Below are 24676 nucleotides of genomic sequence, written 5' to 3'. Positions count from 1 at the left end.
GATATATTTCCACTCTTGGATCTCCTCTTGCCAATTTTTCTACATTGTGCATGACTTTATATTTACAAAAATTCAATTAAAGAATGAATGGTGACGAGTCAATTCTAGAAGAGGGTGATGCATACAAAGTTCTAAATTTAGAGAAAGCGAATGGATCTAGGGAAACTTGGAATATTTAAACCTTGTGAAGGTAAGGGAAGGTTCAATTCATAAAGGAAAAAAGAAAATGTAAGTCCCAAGAACTGGAAGCAGGGACTTTACAGAAGGAGGAAAGCAAAGAAAGGACATCCCCCAACATAGGGAAATTGAATACTGGGGATAGCAGAAGTTTGAGGCAAGTGGATGGTGGAAAAAATTGGACTTTCATTTCTGCCTTCCCAAGGCCGTCCTCCATGTTCTTCATAGGACCCCATCCTTTCCCACCATCTATTCCCACTCCACCCCGCTCCCTTTCTTGCACAAGCATCCTCATCAGCTGCATGCAGGCAGCTATTCCCCTCACCCTGGCAGTGGGGCTTGGGGGTGCTCCACTGGCCCTGACTACAGATGCTCCGGGAGCTGCCCACCAGATGGAAGTCGGGGTCACACCGGAAATCCACCCGGGCTCCGTCCAGAGCTGGGAGGTCCCCACCCGTCAGGAAAACTTTCCCATTTTCCAGGGTCAAATAAGACTTGGAGCAGATTCGGACTGTGGAGAGATAGGAAAATGAGAAGAGATGCAAGTTGGAGAAGGCTTTTTTCCCTTAACAGAGAGCAGGGGGCTTGGGTTCGATCCCACAGTATCTTACTCTACAGAAAATAAGCTGTGAAAAGGATTAGCATCCCTACCTTCTACTCCCCCTTAACCCTGAAAGCATCCACACATTCTCAAAAGAAAACAAGAAAAAGTATTTCCATTGTAGGAACCCAAGATGGAGCTATAAGCACACAAAATGGGATCTCTCCACAATCCACTATAGTGGGCGGTTCTCTATCTTTGAAATGTGTGGATAACTTTGAATGCACAATCAGATTTGCTTTTCTTAATATGGTTGGTTAATATTAAATTGTCTTTTGTTCCCTGGGCATATAATCATTGGAATGGATAGGTGTTGGGCAATGTATTGAAATCATTTTAGCATTTTTTTGGCATAATCTGCTACTAAAAATCCTTAAAGAGAAATAGCATTAGATTTAAAAAATCAAAGTTATTTCATCCAATGATCACTGGCCTAAGGAAAGGATGAAATGAAATGTGCAAGCTGCGTGCTTTGCCACCTCTAACTACCCAGCAGCATCTTACATAGTAGTTGTTCATTAAATGTATTTGTAAATTTGGTTACGCTGACTTGGAAACAGTAATGCTAAGCCAAAGGCAGGAAAAGTAATTAATGGTCTTGAGAAGGGGTGGGGCTTCCCAAGGCTACTCACCACAGCGGCTGGGTGTGTCCATATCTGTCCAGGAGCCGTTGGCAAGGCACTTGCGCACCTTGGGCCCCACCACCTCGCGCTCCCCCCGGCACACATACTCAATCTCATAGTCCACCGGCAGGAAGTTGATAGCCTTCACCTGGTCCCGAGTCAGGCCCCGGTACCTGATGCCCCCTTCCCAGGGAGGGTGTATGATCTGGCAACCTGAAGGGTGAGTTGGGGAGGCAATACTTAGAGGAATGGTGGAAAAGAGGGAAAGCCTCCCCCTTCTGCTGGGGAGGCAGGGGAAAGCAGGGTGTGGTCAGTGGACTGGCTGGGAACTAGGGGGAGGTTAGGGACCAGACGGCAGAGAGTGCAGATACAGAACCCTGAGCTAAAGGACAGTGAGTAAAGGGCTAAGTTAAAGCTGAGGACAGAGCCCACCAGTTGGGAGGGAATAGTGCTGGTTGGGGGTAATGGAGAAAAGCAATTAAGAAATCGTGAAGGATATGAAATATGGCCGGAGCTTGGTTTAAAAAAAACGGGGGCTAAACGAGGATATTTGATTTAAATTAGAAAAAGAGAGGGACCTTACAAGACCATCTAAGTAACAAAGTGGGGCCAATGTGGGAAAGGGCAGTGGGTCTGAGAAAATGATTCGGGGTCACAGAAAGGTGGTATAGCCTAGTAATGTGGGGCAGAGAAAAGGGGTGCTAAGTAGTAATGTGGGGTGATAGAAAGGAGGTCAGGAGTAGTATAGTGGCGCGGAGTAAGGGTTGGCTATCAGGATGCTCTACAGGGCTGAGGGAATAGTGATGAGGAGCAGAAAGGAGGAGGTGAAGGGAAAGGGGAAGTAGGGTCGGATGAGGGCCCGAATCACCGAAGGGTGCACCTTCTGAGGTGGCGTTGGGGGTCTGCGCCCCGCCAGCGCCCAGGGGGCGGAGGAAGAGAGGCGCCAACAGCAGCAGCAGCAGCATCTAAGTGAGAGGCGACCGTGAGGACCGGACCGAGCCTCGCCGGAGCGGCCCTGCCCGACCCGACCCGGCCCGGCCCGGGGAGGCGACCTGGCCTCCCTCCGGAAGCCTTACGAGCTCCGACCCCGCTCAGTTTAAGGACGCGGAGAGCGCCCCGCGGAGGAGGCGGGGGCGGAGCCCCGCACGGGGTGGGGGGAGAGGAGGAGAGAAAGCCTGTCCCCACCCTCCTCCTGCCTCCCTCGGCCCCCCACCCTCCCGGGACTCCACCTCTCACCACCTCCTCTCCCCCGGCCCCCGCGGCTCGCTGGAGCCCGGTTTACCCACGCTCCCGGGTTCGGCCGCCTTATCACTCCCCGTCTCCATCCCCGCAGTTCCTCTCCCCCAGCCCCGATCCCCAGCTCGGCCCTGCGCCCGCCGGCCCTCCCCCGCGCGCCCCTCTCCAAGCCCTGCTTCCCCGGGGCCCTGGCTCTTACCTCGGCGCGCCGGCCCAGCTCCCCGGCTCTCCCCGGGCCTCAAGGCCCCAGGCCCGGCCGCTCCTCCCCGCTCCCCCCTCCTTTCTCCTCCACCTTTCTCCTCCTCCTGTCCCTCCTCCCCTCGAATCCGGGCTTCAGCCCAGCCAGGGTCTCTCCCCTCCTCTCTCGCTTCCCCCAAACCCCACCCCCGTCTCTCCTTCCCTGGGGCGGCGGCGGCCGCGGGAGCGCGAAGCCGGGAGGGAAGGAGGCGGCGCCGGGGACCGGGAAAGCTCTCGGGCGGAGGGAAGAAGGAGGGTGCAGGGGAAGACAGGGCGGGGGGAAGAGAGGGGGAGACCAGGGAGAGGGCGCCTCCCACAACCCGAGCCCCGGGAGCCGCCCCGGATCCCGGCCCCGCCCTGGACCGCCCACAGCGCGGGGGGAGGGAGCGGTGGCTAGGCGCGGGGCTGAGAGGTAGAAGGGGGAAACTGGTGCTCACGCGCACGGGTGGGGACAGAGCACCGCCGAGCGACCTAGGGGCGAGACTGCTGGAAACCGGGGTGGAGGTGAAACGCCCCCAATCAAAGACCAGGGGAGCTGGCGCTGAGACGGAGCTTAGGATGAAGGTGGAGAAAGACGGTTGCACCAAGAGAAGGCAACACAGGATCCTGGCGAGAGGAAAGAGGGAAGAAAAAGGCCAAGGGCCAGGACGAGAAGTGAGACCAAGGGAGAGTAAGGAGAAGCCAGGGTCAGAAAGATACCGGGGACGAAGGGGGCCGCCGGGAGCTAACTAAGCGCAAAAAGAGTTGGGTGGGGGAGAGAGCTGGAAACCAGAGCGACTCCATGGTACAACAGCTCTGCTGCCACTCGCCTGCCTGCTCCGTGGAGTGAAGGGCTGGGGCTGATTGAAGGAGGACATCAAGGAGAGAAATTGAAATACAGAAAAGCGCGGGGTAAGGAGATCATAGGAATAGAAACCTCCAGATGGGCGGAAGCCAATATTCTTGACTCCAACAGAGCCTGGCAATCAATAATTCTTGTCTAAGGTCCAACTGGAAGCTCTAAAGATGGTAGGGAAGTGCAGGCCTTTTGACAGCTCCTGAAGGCGTGTGCAGTGCTGTTATGGTCGTGGTTGTTGATGATTATGGACCTGAATTTGGGCAGGGAGAGGAGAAGAACAAAAAAAGAAGAAAGAAAGCTTCCTGGCCAAATGCTGAGAGACTGACTAGAACCTAGAACCCAGGCTCTCAACCTTCAACCCTTTTTATAAGCATTTTGTAATGACCCTCTTCCCATCATGAATTGAAATTCATAGATGGTATAACTTCCCTACACACATGATTTAAAAAAAAAAAAAAAAAAACACAATGCTTCCCTAGCTGTAATATAAAGGGGGGATGGAAGAACAGTTACTTGTAATAAAATAACATAAATATTATTTTAATGTGTGAGTGCAGGGCCCAGCTTCACTACATGCAGGGGGATGCTTGCACCCATCCATAGACTCACAGAGATGTAACTGCTACCAACACAAGCTAATACAGGTGCAGAGACGGTGACTCAACTACCTCCAGCATGTTGCCATCAATGAAAAGATTTAATGAAATGTTGAGCAACTCCTGGTAGCGAAGTCAATCTTCTCTACATTCACACAGAACAGTAATTGCATTCCTAGAAAGTTCACTTATATTTAGACCAATTTTTTTTAAATTGTATTAAGTTCTAGACTCAGATAATTAAACATGAGTTTTTACGTACATGAATGTCCTAGGAGACTTCTGAGACTCTGGATGAAGGACAACTCTTCATTGTGTAAACTGTGCTTTGAAGAATAGCTTATGCCCATGCCCTGCCAATAAATGACAATAGTGCCCCCGTCCACCACTGTAATTAGAGAAAGGAAACCTCTGAAGTTTCAGAATGTTCTCTAGGGAGAGGTTGAGAGCCATTGAACTAGAAAAGAGCAGAAGAGAGTGGGAAGGATTTCTAACTACTCAAAATGATAGTCACCCTCCTCTGAGTGGTCTGTCCTTTCAGCAGGACAGAACCAAATAAATATAATTATCAACTAAGTTAAAATTATTAACACCAGGGAAAATGTCATGATGATGAGAAGTTTCCCATATTGCTTGGGGAAGTTTCCTGACTGCCCACTCTGCAGACTGGTCTGTCTGTCTGGCAGTACACTATCCCTCAGTGCTCCTGTTTGCTCAGAGTACTTACTTCCTAGACTCAGCAGGCCATTCTACAGGGGAGTACCTGAGCATGTGAACTCTCCGGAGCCACAAACCAGCTTTCAAGAGCCTTATCTAGCCAGGCATAGTGTTACACACCTATAATCCCACACTTCAGCGGTTGAAGCAGGAGGATCACAAGTTCAAGACCAGCCTGGGCAACTTAGACCTTGTCTTAAAAATAAAGGGCTGAGGATATAGCTCAGATGGTAGAGTGCTTGCCTCACATGCAAAAAGCCCTGGGTTCAATCCCTAGCACCAAAAAAAGAAAAATTAAAAATTAAATAAAAGGGGCTGGGGCTCAGGCTCAGTGGTAGCACACTGCCTTGCATGTGTGAGGCAATGGGTTCGAATCTCACTACCGCATATAAAAATAAAATAAAGGTCTATAAACAACTAAAAAAATTAATAATAAAATAAAATAAAGAGCCAGGAATCTAGCCAGTAGAGCGTCCCTGGGTTCAAACCCCAATACCCCCCACACACACACACACACACACACCTTATCTGGTCATTCATTCTTGCAACTTGTTTCTGGCTTCCCTGAAGTCTTTCCTGGAATGAGGGTTATAAAAGAAAAGACTCCTCCTTGAAAAGATAGTCCATGAAATTGAAAGTTCAGTGATATTCATTGCCATACTGCTGGTGCTAAATCAGAAAAGGAAACAATATTAATGTCCAAATCACAAACACTGACTCCATAAATTAGAATGTGCCCATTCAAATGAACAGTTTTGAAAACATGTCTGAAAGAGTATCAAATGATATTGATATGGGAAAGTATGAGAATTTGGGGGAGGGGAGATAAGATATGGGATGTGTACAACTGTGGTAAATACAGATGTTAAAAAGCTAGAAGAAATGCAGAATGTCTTCTTTGATATAAGGGGGGCGACTCAAAACAGAGCAGGGAGGAAGAGCATGAGAAGAAGATTACCATTAAATAGGGATGAGAGGTGCGTGGGAATGGGAGAGAGAAGGGGAATTGCACGGAAGATGGTAGGAGACCCTCATTGTTATGCAAAATTACATATAAGATGGTGTGAGGGGGAAGAAAAAAGAGAGAGAAACGTGTCACAGTAGATTGGGTAGAAAGAATTGGGGGATAGAAAGGCAGCACAATACAATAGACACTAGTATGGCCCTATGTATAAACGTGGCTGTATAACCAATGTGATCCTGCAATCTGTTCATGCGGAAAAATAAGATTAAGATTACGTACCCCATTTGAATCAAATGTATGATATGTCAAGATCATTGTAATGTTTTGAGCAACTAATAAAAAAATTTTTAAAAAAAGCTAGAAGAAAATAGATCATTGCTCCTGGGTTATGAATTATTGTATAATTTTTTTGTTCAACATTTGTTCAAAATTTTCACAAGTGTGAAAATTATAAATCATTTTTAGAATTTATTTTTAAAAACCTTCCCATGCAAGTTGAATCAATGTAACCAAAATCTATTATTCACTGGGACAGAGGCATCTGAGAGTGCAGACAGGAGCTCCAATTATGCTCACGGTACAAACTGCTCACCCTTTAAATCCACCAGTAGCTTTAATTTTCTCCTTTCACACTTCTTCATTTTCCAATGTCACTTTCAGGATTCCTGGTCCTATTTCTTAGGACATTTATTGAGGTCCTCCTTACCATCACCAACACCACCCTACTTCAGTATCCTGACTCTACCCTCCCCAGAGCCAATTTGTTTTTGTTGGGGGAGGGGATGATATGGTGCTAGAGATGGAACCCAGGACCTCTCACAGCTAGGCAAGTGCTCTTCCACTGAGCTATATCTCCAGCCCTCCACTTCCTTCTTTTCCTTCACATCAAACAAAACTTTTCTCCTCTAGAAAGTTCCCTGGGCTTGATCCTATCCTCCTCTCAAAACTTTGTGCATTTGGCAATGCCATCTGCTTTTAGAGTTTTACTGTGGTGTATGGAAATGGTGGAGCTCCTATTCAGATTGCTTGAGAATGGCTAATCTTGTTCATTTTATTTCCCATACTTTCCTTCTTCCTCTTTTCTGCCTAATCTTCTGCCCACCCCTGAGAGCCTATAGCCCAGAAATTAATATTGCAGAGCCCTGAAAATATATTAATCAAAGTAGTTCAACTTATTGATGATCAGCTAGATGCTAGGTACTCTTCAGGGAACATCTAATTTAATTCTCACACAAAGTAGATATTCATGTACTTAATTTGGAGCTGAGTAAACTATGATTTAGAGAAAAAAAGCAAGTCAGAAGTCACACAACTATAAAGTTAACAGAGTCAATACCTGATCTCAAGTCTGTTAGTCTATTTCTAAATTCTTTGCACTGAATTCCGAGTTTTAATTTTAAGACTCTCACCAATACCCACCACAAGGCATTCTCTATCAAAAGTCATACTGTTCTTCTGTCTATACTTCCCTGCTGCTTTCTCACTTGAAGTAACAGTGGCCAGTTTATGAACAGAAGATATATGTGTCCTGTCCTATTGAGGTTCCTGTCTTCAGGAACAGTTATCTAACCTACTCAGCACCCACCACATATACACTGTGGTGGAGATCAAACCCACAGTGTTGTGCATGTTAGGCAAGTGTTCTACCACTGGATAACATCCCCAGTTCCTCTGCACAGCTCTTGCTATTTAGAAAAATGTATGAGGCAAAGGTGTTATAAATATCAAACATTGAGCCAATATCAGAGACTCACAAGGCTGAGGCAGGAGAATCTCAATTCAAGGATAACTTCAGCAAATTATCAAGGCCCTACCTCAAAATAAAAAACAGAAAAGGCTGAAGATGTAGCTCAGTGGTAGAGTGCCCTGGGTTCTAGCCCTAGTATGGGGGGCGGGGGGGCAGGGAATGAACATTGAAGTTATTTAGACTCTAGGGTCACTCTGGCTTTATAATAAGGGCTTAAACTCTTTCCATCATGTTTTACTATCACTAACACTTTCCTATTTAACCCTTCCCCTCATTTTTCATTTGTGTGTTTTCTTTCTTCCTTTCTCCATAGAAGTAGGCACTCAGAATGACTGAGCCAGGGATTGGGATATAGCTGAGTTGATAGAGTGCTTGACTTAAAAGCACTAGCCCTGCCCTAGCTCAAAAAGAAAGAAAGGAAGGAAGGAAGGAAGGGAGGGAAGGAGGGAGGGAAGAATGACCAATGACTGGGCCAGAAGAACAAAAGGGATTGAGGAAAATCTCTACCAAATCCCCTCAATTGTTCTTCATGCACAATTCTAGTTTGGTTTTTGTCTTAGTCTGTTGGGCCACTATAACAAAATGTCTTAGATTGGGTAACTTAAAAAAATAGAAATTTATTAATGACATTTCTAGAAGCTGGAACTCATCCTCAAGGCACCAGCAGATTCTGTCCGGTGAGGGTCCATTGCCTCAGATGGTACCTTCTAGCTCTGTCCTCACAGGTGGAAGGGGCATACAAGCTCCCAAGGGCCTCTTTATAAGGACACTGATCACCTCCCAAAATGTCCCACCTTTTAATACCATCTCATTGGGAATTGGGTTTCAACAAACTAATTCAGGGGACAGACACAAACATTCAAAGAATAGCAGGTGTACAATTCTTGACACTTTTGGTCTTGGTTCTTTGTCCTAGTACAGGGACAGGAAGTTACAAAGTTATTGCTATTATATCTGTACAGGCATGTAAAGGAGACCCTTGTCTGAAATTCACAAAGTTCGGTAAAATAAAAAAGCCACATTGTGAAAATACCTGTTCTAACAGTGACCTTCCCCACTGACAAGATGCCCAGTATCTCTGCCACCATCTTAAGAGTACTCAGAGTCAATAAACAGATTGCAAACTTGACACTGTGAATTGTCTCTATAAATAATTTCTCCATAAGTAAACTATTATTTATTTATTTAATACTGAGGATGGCTGTGAACTTGTAATCCTCTCATCTCAGTGCTCCAAGTCCTGGGATTATAGGTGTATGCCACTGAGCTCAGCCATAAGTAAACCCTTATATAAGTGAATGAACACAATGTAATTAACCTAAGCAATAAAAAGGAAAGTAGTAAGCTTATTTGTCTCTTCTTCTACAATTTGAGGTACATGAGGTCAAGTTAACAGAAACGATTCAATTCACATAAACACAAGTTATATGAAATCGCTACTATAGTAACTGTAAAAAAAATTAGATTATTTTAAGAATTCAAAATTTAAAAGTATTGTGTTTAATTAAATAAATAATTAATTGTATATTGATATAAATTACATAATTATTCACACCAATCTAAAAAGCATATGTATCATAGACTGTGCAATTGGTTGGTAGAGTTTTCATTTGTTTATTTTACTGTAACAGATTTCTCTCTTTCATTGTGTTCAACAGAGGTACCTATAATGATTGTTCATTTGTTCAAAGCACACTAGGCAAATAATACTCAGAGTAAAAAGATGTACCGCCCAGATTTTTCTATGAGAAGTTTACAGGATGCTGAAAAATTCATCACTTAATATAGGTATGCAGATCTGAAGCCCACAATAAGCACAATTATATTTCTGAATTAAAGGTAAGACTTTTGGTGTACACAAAGACTACGATAGCTTCACATTTGGTTTTTCCACAAAATGAATGTATGTCAGGCCAGATTTTGCCACCAAATGTGTTAGAAACAAAACTTTAACGTTTTCAGCATATTGAGAATTGCAGAATTGCAGAAAAAGGATGTGTGGGCTGGGCGTGGTGGCCTATGCCTGCAATCCCAGTTACTCTGAAGGCTAAGGCAAGAAGATCTAAACTTTCATGCCAGCCTGGGCAATTTGAGAGATGCTGTCTCAAAATAAAATCAAAAGGACTGAGGAGGTAGCTCAGAAGTAGAACACTTGCTTAGCATGTGTTCTGGGTTCAATCCCCAGTACTGAAAGAAAGAAAAAAAAAATGTGTGGAACTAAGTTTACAAACATGAGAAGATATTTACAAATCAATGTTTTGGAGTAAAATGAACAAATTTGAGGCAAAAGACTGGAAATTCTATCCATAAAAATACCATCAAACTGCCAGCAAGGATTCCATCAGGCCTTAAATGCAAATCTAATTGCATCCATACCCATGACCCTATTATACCAGGGCAGATGGGTCCTGCACTATCCCAGAGAATACCATACGCCATTTGGATCCTAGCAGAGGAGAAAGCCAGGAACAGATGTGAAGCAAGAGCTTCTTTTAGCAATTGAGAGTAAACAAACACCTGCTGAATTTACTCTTCCTTCCCTATCTTTCCAAACCATCACTCTGAAATTCTAAAAAGCCCGCATGACTCATACACACCTTCAGATGCTTTCAGTATTTGTTACACTTAGATCTGCACAGAAACAGAATACCTTAATGGTGCATAATTTACAAAGAACTCTCACATTCTCCTAATTGTTTCAGCTGTTTCTGTACGGCAATATCTCCACTTCTCAGACAGGAAGACTAAAGCTCAGATAAAGGACCTGCCCAAAGTCCCACGGCCAATAAATAGCAGAGCTGGATCTCAAAGCCAGGTCTCCCTTGCTGGCTATGCTCTAGCCATTCTGGCCTGATTGCAGATTGTTTTGTGTGTTTATTTTCCTGGTATTGGAGTTTGAACCCAGAGGCACTCTGCCACTGAGCTACATCCTCATTCCTTTCATTTTATATTTTGAGACAGGGTGTCACTAAATTGCCCAGGATGGCCTGGAACTTGTGAACCTCCCCTTAATTGCTGGGATTATAGGCCTGTGCTACCAGGCCTGGCCCAATTGCAGTTCGTTAGACTTGCTCTTTCAACTCAGCAACCAAGCACACTAGTTCTCTCTTTCTGGATATGCCCTCCTCAGCCTCTTCCTCAGGCCATCTTCATGTGAACCCAGAACACATGCTAAGCAAGTGTTCTACTTCTGAGCTACCTCCTCAGTTCTTTTGATTTTGACACAGCATCTCTCTAATGGCTTAAATGTCACCTCAATGAAACTTTTCCTGAATTCTCCAGGGAATTAGACCCCTGATACCCCACATCCTACTAGCCACCCTCATAGTACACATCATTCAAAACCTTTATCTCAGCCTGCACATGCCTGTATTCCCAGTGGCTCAAGAGGCTGAGACAGGAGGATTGTGAGTTCAAAGCCAGCCTCAGCAAAAGCGAGGTGCTAAGCAACTCAGTGAGACTCTGTCTGTAAATAAAATACAAAATAGATCTAGGGATGTGGCTAAGTGCGCCTGAGTTCAATCCCTGCTACTCATAAAGAAAAAAACCTTTATCTCAGTAACCAAGGATGTAGTTCCGTAAAATAGAGCATTTGCCCAGTATGCACAAGGCCCTGGGTTTGATCCCCAGTATTACAAAAAACAAACAAACCAAAAAACTTATCTTAGTGGTAGTTAAAATAATTACAGAATAATTTATTTAATATCTTCCCTTCTGACTGGTACTAACTTCCACGAGGGCAAGAATCTTGGATGTGTTGCCCACTACAAGAGCTGTGAGGTACCTGTCACCTGGTTAGAAGCTTAATAAAAAAGCAACCAACCAGGGCTGGGGATATAGCTCAGTTGATAGTGCTTGCCTTGCATGCATAAGACAATAGATTCAATCCCCAGCACCCCCCCCCCCCCCCACACACACACACACACACACACACACACAGATCAACCAACCAAAATGCTTTTCAGACTCAAAGATTAGTTTTCACACCACTTTCCAAAACTATTAGCCTCCTATAAATGTTCTGAGCTTTTGTCTTCTTGTCTGACAAGTGGAGAAAGAGTTGAAAGAATTACAAGAGAGAAAGAGAGAGTTCTTTGTAAATTATTCACCATTGAAGTATTCTGTTTCTGTGTAGATCTAAATGTAACAAATAGTGCAACTAGGTAGTTCTTTGTCAAAGGTATTATTTGTCAAAATCCTGCTAGGTGTTGGTGAAATGGAAAGCTTTTTTCTATGGTTCTTAATAGTGGCACATTCTGCACACAAGATACTGTATAAAAATAATAGCATTTATTTTGCTATAACCTGTTTGGGGTTGTGTAGATTGTTTGGCTCCTTCTGACATTCTCTGACATCGATATTATTACCTCCATTTCATAAGTGGGTAGAATGGAACTCAACACATGTTTAATAATCTGTCCTATGTCTTACTTATAATAAGCAAAGATGAAAGACACTGGTTCCAGAGATCCTGCTCAGCTCAATGGGCAGCTTTGGAAAGCATCTCCAAGTCATCTAGGGGTCTGTCTTCTCAAGAGTCCTCTGTGCATATTTGATGCTGCTGTGGATGAATACACTGGGTAATCATTACCTGATAAGAGTTTTTTTTGGGGAATAGATTCACCCTGCCATAGAGCAGGGCTTTGGCTGGGTTGCAGACAGAGTCCTCTTCAGATACTTATCTAGCATTTATCTGCATTTTCTTTTCATCTTTGTTTATTCACCCTATTTGTAGGTGTTGTCACTTTGCTGTCAATGATGTTTGTGTGCCCCATATCCTTATCTTACTACTCAGCCAGCGGAAGCTTCCTCACCAGCATTAGGCCCAGCAGGAATTCTGTGCATCCCCCTCCACTGCCCATGAGTCCTCCAGTGGCTATGCAGTTAAGATTTCTAGTGCTTGCATAAGTTCTACTCCATATGGCAGCAGTAATGGTAACACAAGTTGGACTACTAGCACAGCCAGCTGTTACTAGGAAGAGGGTCTTATCACTCTTCTTGCACTCTCTTTATTTTTTTAAATATTTTTTTTAGTTGTAGATGGACACAATATCTTTATTTTGTTTATTTATTTATTTATGCATGCATGCATACTGGGGCTTTGTGCATGCAAGGCAAGCACTCTACCAACTGAGCTATATCCCCAGCCTTATTTATTTATTTTTATGCAGTGCTAAGAATTAAACCCAGTTCCTCAACACATGCTAGGCAAGCGCTCTACCACTGAGCTCTACCCCATCCCTCTGCTTGCTCTCTTATAGCGTCCATCCAAGGATCATTCTCCTTGATCTTTATCCTAAGATTTTGCTATGAAATTAGGGATGCAGGTGGAGAATTTCCATCTGTGCCTGGAGCCAACTTTTATTCCGTCCAGATAACTACAAGTAGGATGATAGAGTATAAAAAAGAAAAAGAAAAAAAAAAAAAAGGATACCATAATCTGATGGACCATAAAAGGAAACTTTACTTTCTTGTCTCTGGTTGCTGTCAAGTCACCAACAAGGCAGACTGGCCAAGGAGTCTTCTTTCATCCTCCTCCTGTGCTTCTTCCCTAAATCCTAGAACTGAAGACTTGCCATGCCCAACCCAAGTGAAGCCACCAGGGGGAAAACATAAAACAGCAGGAGGAATGTACCAAGCAAGTGTCCCTGAATCTGTTAGCTTCTTACCAACATTTTTCTAATGAGTTTGGGGGTAATGTTGCCCCTAATTCTTGAGGCCTATGACCCAAGAGTACAAAGTGAGCTGGGGTTAGTGTGTGGGAGAGAGGATGAATGAACTCATGAGGGAGGACAATGAAAATGTTTCAAACTGCAATAAGCCGGCCTTCTGAAACTGTTCTTGAATTTAACTCCTGAGTGATTTTCTCCTCTGGGCACTAATGGGTCTCACATTATCTCCAAGTTATTTTTTATATATTTATATTTTTAGTTTTAGATGGACACAATACCTTTATTTTGTTTATTTAGGTTTTTTATGTGATGCTGGGAATCGAACCCAGTGCCTCATGCATGCTAGGCAGGCACTCTACCACTGAGCCACAATCCTAGCCCCAAATTCTATCTTGAAGTTATTTCAGTCTTAGAGAAGAAAAAGTTTGGAACTTTTTTCAGAGAATTAGTTTGCTTTTAATTCAAGGGCAGGGTGGATGTGTCTTTGAGTGAGTCCAATAAATATAAATTAGAAATAAAATTACTTTGTTTCAAAGAGATTTATAATAGAATAAATTTCTATTTATCAAACTTCAGGTTTATCAGATGAGGTGTAGATTATTCAATTTATAAAAACATAGTTATAAGAACATTTTTATACCATATTGTAAAGTACACCTATAGTATATCCTGTTTATTTATATGTAGTCTTTTTCACATGTATTTTCAGTGGAGAAGTAAAGAGAATGCTGAGGGTTGTGTTTCCTTACTTGTGGGGAGGGGAATGAACAATAGGTTACTGTCATGCCCACTTTCTCAGTTATGTAATTGTTTCATAGACAATGCAATTTAGGTAATTCTTCCAGAAGAATAAAAAACAAAACAAAACAAAAAAAAAAAACTAGAGGGCTGGGGGAATAGCTCAGTAGTAGAGCACTTTCCTAGCATGATTGATGTTCTGGGTTTGATCCCCAACACCACAAAACAAGCAAGCAAGCAAACAAACAAACAAACAAATCTAAAATCAGCTAGACAGAGTGGTGCAGGCCTGTAATCCCAGCAACTCAGGAGGCAGAGGTAGGAGGATCACAAGATTGAGGAACTTAGTGAGACCTTGTCTCAAAAAGGTGTGTGTGGGAGGGTATTGGAGATATAGTTCAGTGGTAAAGCACCCCTAGGTTTAATCCCCAGTACAAAACAAACAAAAAACACTAGAATCAAATCTGCTGCAGCATCCTAGAAGCAGCAGCCATTATAGTGAGCAACTTACCCTCTCTGATTTTCAGTTTCCTTACCTATTAAAAAATAAAAAAGATCAGGCCAAATGGCATCTGCCTATAATCCCAACTACTTGGAAGCCTGAGGGAAGGCTGAGGCTGATGTGGCAGGATTGCAAACTCAAAGCCAGTCTGGGCAATTTAGAAAGACCCTATCTCAAAATAAAAAGGCCTGAGGATGTCATGCAGTAGCAGAGAGAGCATTGCCTAGCGCGTACAAGGCCCTGGGTTCCATCCCCAGTGCAAAAAAAAAAAAAAAAAAAAAATCCAATATCATGAGCCTTAACCAAGATAAAGTGCTCTATACACTGAAAAAAAAAAAAAATAGTAATTTTTTATGAGAGAGAAATTCACAGATATGATCCAGGCCTCTAAGACACAGGGAAATCAAGGGAAAAAAATGAAAAATGTTTGTGTATAGTGTTACAAGTGTAGGAGGCATTTATTGAATTTTTGTGGTTGATTTAGAAACAGAAATATGGAGTCTTTTGAATTTCCCAGCCCAGAATATGTACTTTCTCACTTCCCTCCACCAATAACCAAGATGTCAGAAGCAGCAAGCTAAAAGATGCTCCCCTTTTTCTTTCAGGAACCTCCTTTCCAAATCCTATACTCAGACTCTTGGGTCTTTACCATCTCTGAATGCTGCTCCAGACTGTAGTCCTGTAATCGTCAATATGTACCCCATTACAAGCACTCTAAGATCTACCAAGCATTGCTTTAGCCTCTTAGTACCTCACTTTCCCCATTCTTAAATAGGAATAATAATATATACCTCCTGGTGTTGCTATGGGGATTATAGGAGATACTCATGTATGTAAAAGTGCCTAGCCCACAGAGGCTCTCAAAAATTGTTAGCTCTGACAAACAAAATAAATGAAATACTATTTTACACTAAGGGTTTGTTAAATACAAAAAAGTAAAAAAAAAAAAAAATCTGATAAAATCAAGTGTTGACAATGAAGTCTGATATATATGCTATTAGCATGAATATATATTAGTGCAACCACTCTGGGAAAGAAATTTATATTATAGAGCAGAATTCAAATAAGAGAAAAATAATTAATTCCCCTTCCCCTTGGATTACTCTCTGGCACCTCACAATAGATATAGGAGAGATATCCTATAGCATAAACACCTGGAAAATCCGCCAGTTGGGTAACCTTGGGTCCTGGATCTTGCTATGACAGTAATCACCTGGCTGACTCATTACATCTCCTCTGGCCTTGGTTTCTTAAAGTGAGAATAAAATTAGTTTATCTGATTATCTAACATACTGCTGTGAGAAACAGATACAATGGTAGAAACATGCTTTAAGAATGTAAAAATTTCAAATGAACACAAATTAGTACTCCTTCAATTGGCATTCAAATGGTATGTTTTACCACCAAGTCCTTGGATGTCCTTAGAGGTAAGTGAATTGGAGTGTTACTATTTCAGCAAATAAAAGCTGTGTACAACTTTTTAAAATTTTTTTTAAATCTTATCACTTCCTTTTTCTTTTTCTTTTTTTTAGAGAGAGAGAATTTTTTAACATTTTTAATATTTATTTTTTAGTTTGTGGCTGCATCTTTGTTTGTATGTGGTGCTGAGGATCGAACCTGGGCTGCACACATGCCAGGCGAGCGCCCTACTGCTTGAGCCACATCCCCAGCCCTTTTTTTTTTTTTTTTTTTTAGTTATAGATGGACACAATATCTTTTTTTTATTTATTTTTATGTGGTACTGGGGATCAAACCCAGTGCCTCATGCATGCTAGGCAAGCGCTCTACCACTGATCCACAACCCCGGCTCCCTAAACTGAGTACAATTTTACGGAGTGATTTTTGTATGCTGTGTCTCCCCCTCCCCTTTGACATTTCAATATTGAATTTTCCAGCATCCTTCCCTGTGCCTGTGACCAAATTCAGAGCAATAACTTACCTTAACCATTAGATGGCACTAGTTACAAAGGAAGCTTAGATCTCTTCAGAAATTGACCATTTCTAAGAAACAAATGCTTTTTCAAGTTTGTTTGTTTTTAAAAAAATCATTATTATAAAGGCCATATGCTCACTGTGAAAATATATCAAGCAGTGAGCGCAATAAAAAGTAAATACTCTATTTCTGGTGAGCCTCAAGGCAGTCTCTTGGCCTTGATTTAAATATAATAGTATACAGCCCTGAGGAACCCCAATTAAGCAGAAAGCTGCGCTGGGCTAGTTGAAATGCCTGTAAATGTCTCAAGATCATCCCAGAAGGATAACCAGAACAAATCCTAAATCACTGTGCCCACCCCTAATCACCCACATATCCACATTCAACTCCACCCACAAATTTTAAGGGTTTGAGTTCCTTTGCAGTTTACCAGGCTCCTTACAAAGTTCTCCTGCTTCTCTGAGTGATAGTAGTAACATATTAAACCAGTTCAAGCCTTATGATATTACTAAACCAGTAACTGAATCAACAGTGTCAAGAAGCATATTAAAAATATTACAGGCAAATATACATATAACTTAACATAATAGAGGTTTTTTGCCTTCCACAAGAACTTTTATGGGATAAACCTGTAACTATGTGTGAGTTTTTTTTGTTTTTGTTCTTGTTTTTAAGAGGTACTAGGGATTGAACCCAGGGCTTCATGCATGCTAGGCAGTGCTCTACCACAGGGATACATCCCAGCCCTTTGTAAATTTTATTTTGATATAGGGTCTCACACAGTTGCCCAAGCTGGTCTGGAACTTGCCATTTTTCTGTTTCAGCCTCTGGAATGGCTGGGATTACAAGTGTACCCCACAATGACCAGCTACACTCACATGCCTTCTTTATCCATTGACTTGCCAATACCAACCATTCAGAAGGCTGCAGAGAATCAAGGGCAAATGGAAACCAAATTACTCTGATTAATCAAAAGGGCTGTTGTGAAAAATGACTAAGTGTGATTTAACTTGGTTGTGTTCAATATTTTTAAATCTGGACCTCAGTTTTCATGTCTGACACTGGGAAGATTATTGAGTAACTCCCAGAGGTGAGTGCTGCAAGTCCAGAAGCATCTAACAGATATAAAGAGATGATGGATTGCTACTGGTGAGAAAAATCAATGTGTCCTCTTTCTGGAGCAGAAAGGAAAGCGACACAGGAAGGATTCAGGTCCTGGCTTTTTAGAATCTTGGAAGCTGTGGAAGTGGACATGAGTAAAACCACTAAGCGAAAGTAAGGAAAGATGGAGGAAAGGCACTAACTCAGCCAGTCACGGTAGCACACACCTGTAATCCCAGCAACTCAGAAGGTTAAGGCAGGAGGATTGCAAGTTTGAGGTCAGCCCTAAGGAACTCAGTATCTGACTCTTAAAAAGCAACCAAAACCAAGAGTGGTTCCCCAGTTGGGAGGGGAGAGGAGGAGAGTGGGGAGGAGAGACCAGCAGGACCCAGGGCTGCCCTAGGTTGGCTGCACACCCTCCCACATCTGCCTATCAGAAGTGGCCCAAATTTACAGGAGGTCCCCAGTGCTAGCAGCATGGGCCTAGGGTGTCAGTCCTGTCCCACGCTCTGCGCAGGCCTCCCAGGCGCAGGTCTCCTGGCTGCCCTGGCCAAGCAGACAGAGACCCAGCTATTCCTGCTGAGCTGAGGAAGGACCCTGTGGGGGGAGGCACTGTCCTCTCTTCAGTGATTTCCATCCCGTCAACAGGCGCCAGTGTGGAGCATGTCTTCTGCGGGCTCTGAGGACACACAGATGGCGCCACAGGCCTGCTCTCGGCCTTACTCATGCTCTGTTGGGGTCAGGGCGGCAGCAAAGGCCGGTCAACAGCAAGCTCTGTCAGATCTTAAAATGAGCACGGAAGCCAAGTGCACTGGTGCTTACCCATAATCTGTGATCCCAGTGAGGCAGGAGACTGAGGCAGGAGGCTCACAGTTTTGAGGGCAGCCTGGGCAACTTGGTGAAACCCTGTCTCAAAAAATATGTAAATAAATAAAAAGGGCTGGAGTGCAGCTCAGTGGTGGAGCCTTTGCCTGGAGTGTGGGCCCTGGGTCCCATCCCAGCACACAGAACCCCAAACCACGCATGAACTTGGAACAATACGAGGCAGATGACCAGGAGGGCCATGATGGGAGGCTGGCTTAGGAGTCCAGTCATGGCTGAGGGTCAGGAAAGCTAAAAGGCAGGGCCGAGTGGACTGGAGCCCAGGGGCTTCCTTCCTTCCCGTGGCTCAGACAAGGCTCAGGCCAGGCCCGGCCAGTGCTTCCTGCACACCCACAGAGAGTGGCCCAGGCCCAGGCCGAGGGGCAGGCTTGGGTCACGCTGGCTCTGGGGCCTCCTGAGGAATGCTGGGGGAGCATGTGGGGTCTTGAGTGGGCTGCAGGGGTTGGTGTGTGTGGTTAGGTTTGAGTATCATTCTTGCTGTGAGCCATTGGGGTGGTCAGTGATCAGTACCTTTGGGTCAACTGGCACTGTCTGGCCTCCCTGAGGCTGCAGTGGGTGGGTGGTGTGATTCTGAGGGAGAGGTGGCAAGATGTACTTATGGGTGGCTGTGGATGGAGGGCAGTGCTGCCCACAGGTGACCCAAAGGGAGCAGAGGTCGGGGTCGGGGGACTCTGGGGTGCTGGATGGGGTGCCCCTCCTGTCCTGCTCAGACAGCTCAGCCATGAGCACTCCAAGCCACACACCTGTAGGGAGCCCACAGAGGGAGCTGGCCCAGTCCCTTCCAGTCTCACCCGACTTCTGCCACAGCCTCCAGATCCTCTGCACCTGGTGCAGATGCCACCCTCTGTAGCATGTGTGTGCCACACTTGTCCTCGTCCTCCCCTTTCTCTTCACACGCTCGGGCAGGTCCATGTCCATGACAGTGTCCAGACCCCATCCCGAAGCCCCTCTCCCTTTCACAGAGGCAGTAAATACAGTGTGTGCTGTCTGGCTCCAGGGCCTTTGCATGTGATGTTCTCCCTGCCTGAAATGCCTCAGCTCCTCAGGATTGACACCTTTCTCAGGTCCCCTCTGGAGCCCATCTCAGACGGCCTTCCATGGAGCCATCCCTTGAGGTTTGAGTTCTGGTCACTCTCATGGACATCTGCTGCCTTCTCCTCTCACTATGCAGTCCGCCCTGGGGGAGAAGATAGTGGTCTTCCTCTTCCTTCTTTCCAGCATCTGTCCTGCCCATATGTCCAGATGGTGGCTCCCCGACTGCCCTGTGTTAAGCCCCTCTTTAAGCAGAGTCCCTGTAGCTATGTGAAAAGAGGAGAGGAGGAACGACCCTGGCAGGGACTGTGCATCGTGAGCCTTGAGGAGCAGGTGGAGGTTCAGACCTGGGACCTGGTGGGTGCAGAGGGCTGGACTTCTGCCTAGTGCTCACTGTCTGCTGGACCCGGGCTCAGATGGCACCACCCCTTCCAGGTCTTCCACCACGGATGCTGTCCTTTCCCTGGAGTTTGGTGGCTGCAGGTTCCATCCTGCTTCAGGCCTTGTGATCTGGCAGTGCAGAGGTCAGAAGGCAGGAGGTGGGGGCCAGCAGGTGACTGGCTGTGGCCCAGGGGACTGAGATCACTCAGGCAAGCCTTGGGTTGTGTCTGAGCTGTTTCCTGTCCCGCCAAATGGGTGATGGCTCTCAGGGACACCTGGAGAGGCTCTGCGGACAGGTGTGCTGGCCTCGCAGCCCCCCAGGGCACGTCCTCAGATGGCTGCCTTAGGAGTCCGTGGGAGCTGCTCACAAGCCAGGAGAACAGACAGGAGCTGCTTTGTGCCTCTGCTGCAGGGCTGGGGCAGTGGTGTGGATTCATCATCAAGTGTCCAGGAGGCAGGGTCCCTTTAAACAGGGCTGTAGGAAGAGAGAACCCCACTGTGCAAGGTCAGTGTGGTGCAGGGTCAGTGTGATGCAGTGATCCCAGCTGCTGTGCAGGAGTCACAGCTCCCACAGGAGGACGCTGGCTCTCTGGGGTTGGGGCTCCTGAACCAGGCCCTCCGTGCCCTGGCTGCCTCCCCTTGTCATGTGGTGCTGAGGCACTGGGCCTGCGGCTGCCTGTCTAAGCTGTGGTGGGTGGAATCAGCGAGGTGGCCACGTGGCTCTGCGGGCATCTGCTCCTCTGTAGGCAAGGACAGTTGGAGTCTGCCTAGGACAGCGCTGCCCTGGCCATCAGTGGGCTTCTGCGGTGCCATCGCAGAGTCCAGAGTCACCCACCTGAAAAAAAAAAAAAAAAAAGCAACCAAAGCTGTTTTGTGTGGTTCTCTCCTGACTCTCCAATACCTCTCCAGAGGACTGGGGATATAGTTCAGTGGTAGAGCCCTTGCCATACATGAGAACCTGAGTTTGAATCCCAAAACTGGGGAAAAAGAAGACTTCCACACATACCTGAAGTTGCTCATCAGGACTCAGAGTTCTTAATCAAGAATCAAATGAAAAGTACAAACCTGATAGTTTGTACTGATAGTTAACAAATTGGTGTCATCAGATCAAGTAAAAGTATAAATATTGACCTAGGAGCTGGGTGGTAGAGTGTTTGCCTAGCATGTGTGAGGCCCCGGGTTCCATCCCTCAAGACAAACAAACAAATAATATAAATATTGACCTAGAGGTGTTAGAATACAAGAAGGTACCTGCTTGCAAAACCACAACCTAGAGATTTAAAGGTGTATGTTTTAATTTATCATTCGTTCTTTCAACAGACTATGCTATGTCAGTCCTCATTATTTTCATTACTCTATTCCTAACAAGACATATGTATGACTTATGGGCGGACATTCTATGTACAACATTGACATTCTCTACAACAGTTGTTTTTTTTTTTTTTGTTTTGTTTTTTGCTTTTTTGTTTTGGAGAATCAGACATAGGCCTACCTATGCACTTTATGTACCTCCTCTCATTGAAACATTGAAATCTGTCACATGAAGTGAGCAGTATAATCCCCATTTGTAGATAAAGAACCTGAGTTTTCTTTAAACTATCTGCAAGAGTTCACCAGTCTTTTTACAGGACAGCTAATTAGTGTTCCTTCATCATCTAGGAAAGTGGGGAGCTGGTATTTGCATCTGAGCATTACAGGCTTATGCTGATGCCAGGTCCTCTATATTCTGAAATAAGGATATTATGAGTCTAGATTACATAATCAATCCTTTCATATAGTTTTCTCTGCTAGAGGAACAAATAAAACAAAAAAATCAACTGTGACTGCTAGGCTTCAAGATGATAAAGAAAACTACTACGGTTGCGCAGCTTCAAAATAGCGATAAATGCACATCCCTCGTTTTCCAGGAGCTTCTAGTGAAAGAAGGGCCATCACTAGGTGGGTCCTCCTCCCAGGGACTGGACTAGGGTGCTAAAATGGCCACTGGGTCTTCCTGTTCCAGTACTACAGGATGCAGGCTTCTGGGCCGGATTAAAAGAGAGAAAGCAGCGGCGGAAAAGCAGGTAACCAAGGGCAGAGGGTGTAAAGTAAAAGGACAAAGGCTTTGCCAGTAGGGACTGAGGGTCCATGGGCCGCGCACAGACACCTCCAGCACAGACACCTCACTCAGAGGGTTTGTGATCTCTGCTTCTTCTCCTGCCCCAAGGCTCCTGGCAACCTATTACTGGTGGTGAAGCGGTTGACGTCTGCTGTTGCTGGGCAGATTTGGGAGCACCTCCTTCCTTACCTGCAAGATCCAGCAATCAAAGTGGTGAAAAGTGAAGATGACAGGGAAATGGAAAGGAGGCATGGAAGAGCAGGAAAAGAAGAGGAATTTTTTTAAAAAAGAAAAACTCAGTGTCTTCTAGAGAAACTTCTGTTCTATGCTGGCGGGAACATCCAGGAATGGGAAGTTCACTCCTGCAGTCCATTCCCACTTTGGACAGCTTCGGAGGAGAAAGTCATCTTTGGATTCGGCTGAAATTTGACTTTGATAGGCCTACAGAACTATCTAACTCCTCTTCCACATGACATCCCATAACACTTGGTTAAAATCCACAAAACTCCATTCCTATTTAGGGAGTGGGGTGGGAAGAGAAGCAAACTGATTTCATCAGACTCATAACAAGCTGAATTCTTTCCCTTGAAAAATATGAAAATATTGGTGAATTTCAGAATAATAACAGGGAACACACAAAAAATGAAAAAACTGCCAGACACAGTGATGCACACACCTGTAATCCCAACAACTCAGGAGGCTGAAGCAGGAAGATCAAAGTTCAAGGAGCTTCAACTGAGACTCTACCTGAAAATAAAAATAAAAGGGGTTGGGGAGGGGCTGTGGCTGTGGTTCAGTGGTAGCACACTTGCCTGGCATGTGTGAGGCATTGGGTTCAATTCTCAGCACCGCATATAAGTAAATAAAATAAAAGTCTATCAACAGCTTAAAAAAAAAGGTCGGAGAGGTAGCTCAGCTCCAAGATGATAAGCAAAGTGACAGTTGCCCAGTTTCAAAATGGCCAGTTCAATCCTCAGTAGAATTTATTTATTTACAAAAATAAATAAATTTTAAAAATTAAATAGTGCTGGGATGTAGTTCAGTGGTACAGTATCCTGGGTTAAATGCCCAAGATCACCCCCAGCCTGAAAACAAACAAACAAAAAAATTATGTTTTTATTTCTCTAGGACTCCTACAGCATCTGGCTAAGTGGAAACATTTTGTAGTTTGTTATTCTCAGTGGACCCACCAGAATAACTTAAGAACACAACTATTATGTGACCAGGACATAATAGTTGCAAAAGGTCCCTGCCTACAAGGGGACACTAAGTTAAAATGCTCTGTAGTCACAGTCACATCTTGGAATTCTTTTTTTTCCCTGGCACTGGAGATTGAACCCAAGGGCACTCTATCAATCACTGAGCTACAGTCATAGGCCTTTTTTATTTTTTTAGAAATTTATTTTCTCACAGTTCTGAGACTATAAGTCCAAGATCAATGTGTCAGCAGGGATAGTGTCTGGTGAGGGGGGCTCCCTCCTTGAATTGCAGACTTCTTGGTAGATTCTCAAATGTTCTTTCCTCTGAATGCAAGATAGTGCATTCTAGTGTGTATTCTCTCTTATTTTTTTTTTAACATTTATTTTTTAGCTGTAGTTGAACAAAATACCTTTATTTTATTTATTTTTTATGTGATGCTGAGGATCGAACCCAGGTCTTCACACTGTTAGGCTAGCACTCTACCGCTGAGCCACAAGCCCAGCCCTATTTTTTATTTTTTGAGATAGGGTCTCCCTAAATTGCTCAGGCTGGCCTGGAACTTGCCATTCTCCTGCCTCAATCTCCCAAGTTGCTGGGATTCTAGGAATGTGCTTCCATGCCCAGTTACACCCCAGATTTCTGTATGTGGCAACCCTGTTAGCTTCATTTTGCTGGTGGCTTCTCTCCCTTCTCTTATGTACATCAGCTTTGCTCAATAACCATGTCATCCAATGGACTTCTCATCATAGCTCCAGGACTCCATTCTCTTTCAGGAGATATGAGGTATCTGAAAGCACAGACAGAAGTAAGGTGACTCATCAGGTGCCTTGTAGTGTAATGGCCACAAATGCCAATGCTGAGGCTAGAAAGCCTGCCTTGAAATCCCTGTTCTGTTGCTGCCTAGATGAGCAAGTTACTTTACCTCTTTTGTTCCTCAATTTTTTGAGGAATAAAATACTTTAATGTTTGTTTTATTGTTATGAAGATTAAATGAGTTAATCTATATAAATTGATTGGAAGAGTGACACATGGAAGCATTCAATAAGGTGGTAGGATTTTTGGTTTTGATTTTTTTTTTTTTCCAGAGATGTTGTGATTTCCCCAAAAGGGTTTTGATTGGCTGACTAGTTCCTGATCCACTCTGACCATCCCAACACTCCCATTCTTCCACCCTCATCCTGATCTCTCATCTAGCTTTTGACAGCTGGCCTGGTGCTGAACCATTACAAACACCCTACCATCCCTGCCTAGAAAAGCATCTTCTGCATGACTCACCTACTGAATATGCATCATGGAGGCAGAGCATCCCAGGCCACTTGGGTTCTGGAAAGAGAATTTCCACTTGAAAGGAAGTCAGCAGATACATGGTGCCTCCTTTTCACATGAGATTCACTCCCCTGA

The 24676-nt window shown here is 44.5% G+C and overlaps 1 protein-coding gene and 1 non-coding gene across 5 annotated transcripts in view; both read right to left on the bottom strand.

Annotated features, from left to right (window-relative positions):
* Gabbr1 (gamma-aminobutyric acid type B receptor subunit 1) overlaps positions 1-3033 on the bottom strand; it is a 31571-nt gene extending 28538 nt beyond the window's left edge. The window contains exons 1-4 of one of the 4 annotated variants that reach the window (XM_076859082.2): positions 2837-3033; positions 2282-2366; positions 1411-1614; positions 503-688 (exon numbers count right to left, since the gene is read on the bottom strand). In XM_076859082.2, the coding sequence (XP_076715197.1) occupies positions 503-688; positions 1411-1614; positions 2282-2366 (475 nt within the window). In that variant the 5' untranslated portion in view covers positions 2837-3033. Of the gene's footprint in view, positions 1-502; positions 689-1410; positions 1615-2281; positions 2367-2836 lie in introns of those variants that run through there. The other 3 variants (XM_076859084.2, XM_076859085.2, XM_076859086.2) reach the window with 3 other exon arrangements.
* Positions 3034-13712: 10679 nt separating this feature from the next.
* Trnaa-agc (transfer RNA alanine (anticodon AGC)) lies at positions 13713-13780 on the bottom strand. Its single transcript has one exon. It is a non-coding gene; the product is annotated as a tRNA-Ala (tRNA).
* Positions 13781-24676: the final 10896 nt, after the last annotated feature.

Source organism: Callospermophilus lateralis, chromosome 6 (genome assembly GCF_048772815.1).
Source record: "Callospermophilus lateralis isolate mCalLat2 chromosome 6, mCalLat2.hap1, whole genome shotgun sequence".
Lineage (NCBI taxonomy): Eukaryota > Metazoa > Chordata > Mammalia > Rodentia > Sciuridae > Callospermophilus > Callospermophilus lateralis.
Note: the sequence above shows the minus strand (reverse complement) of the source record. Positions and strands in the feature narration are given on the sequence as shown.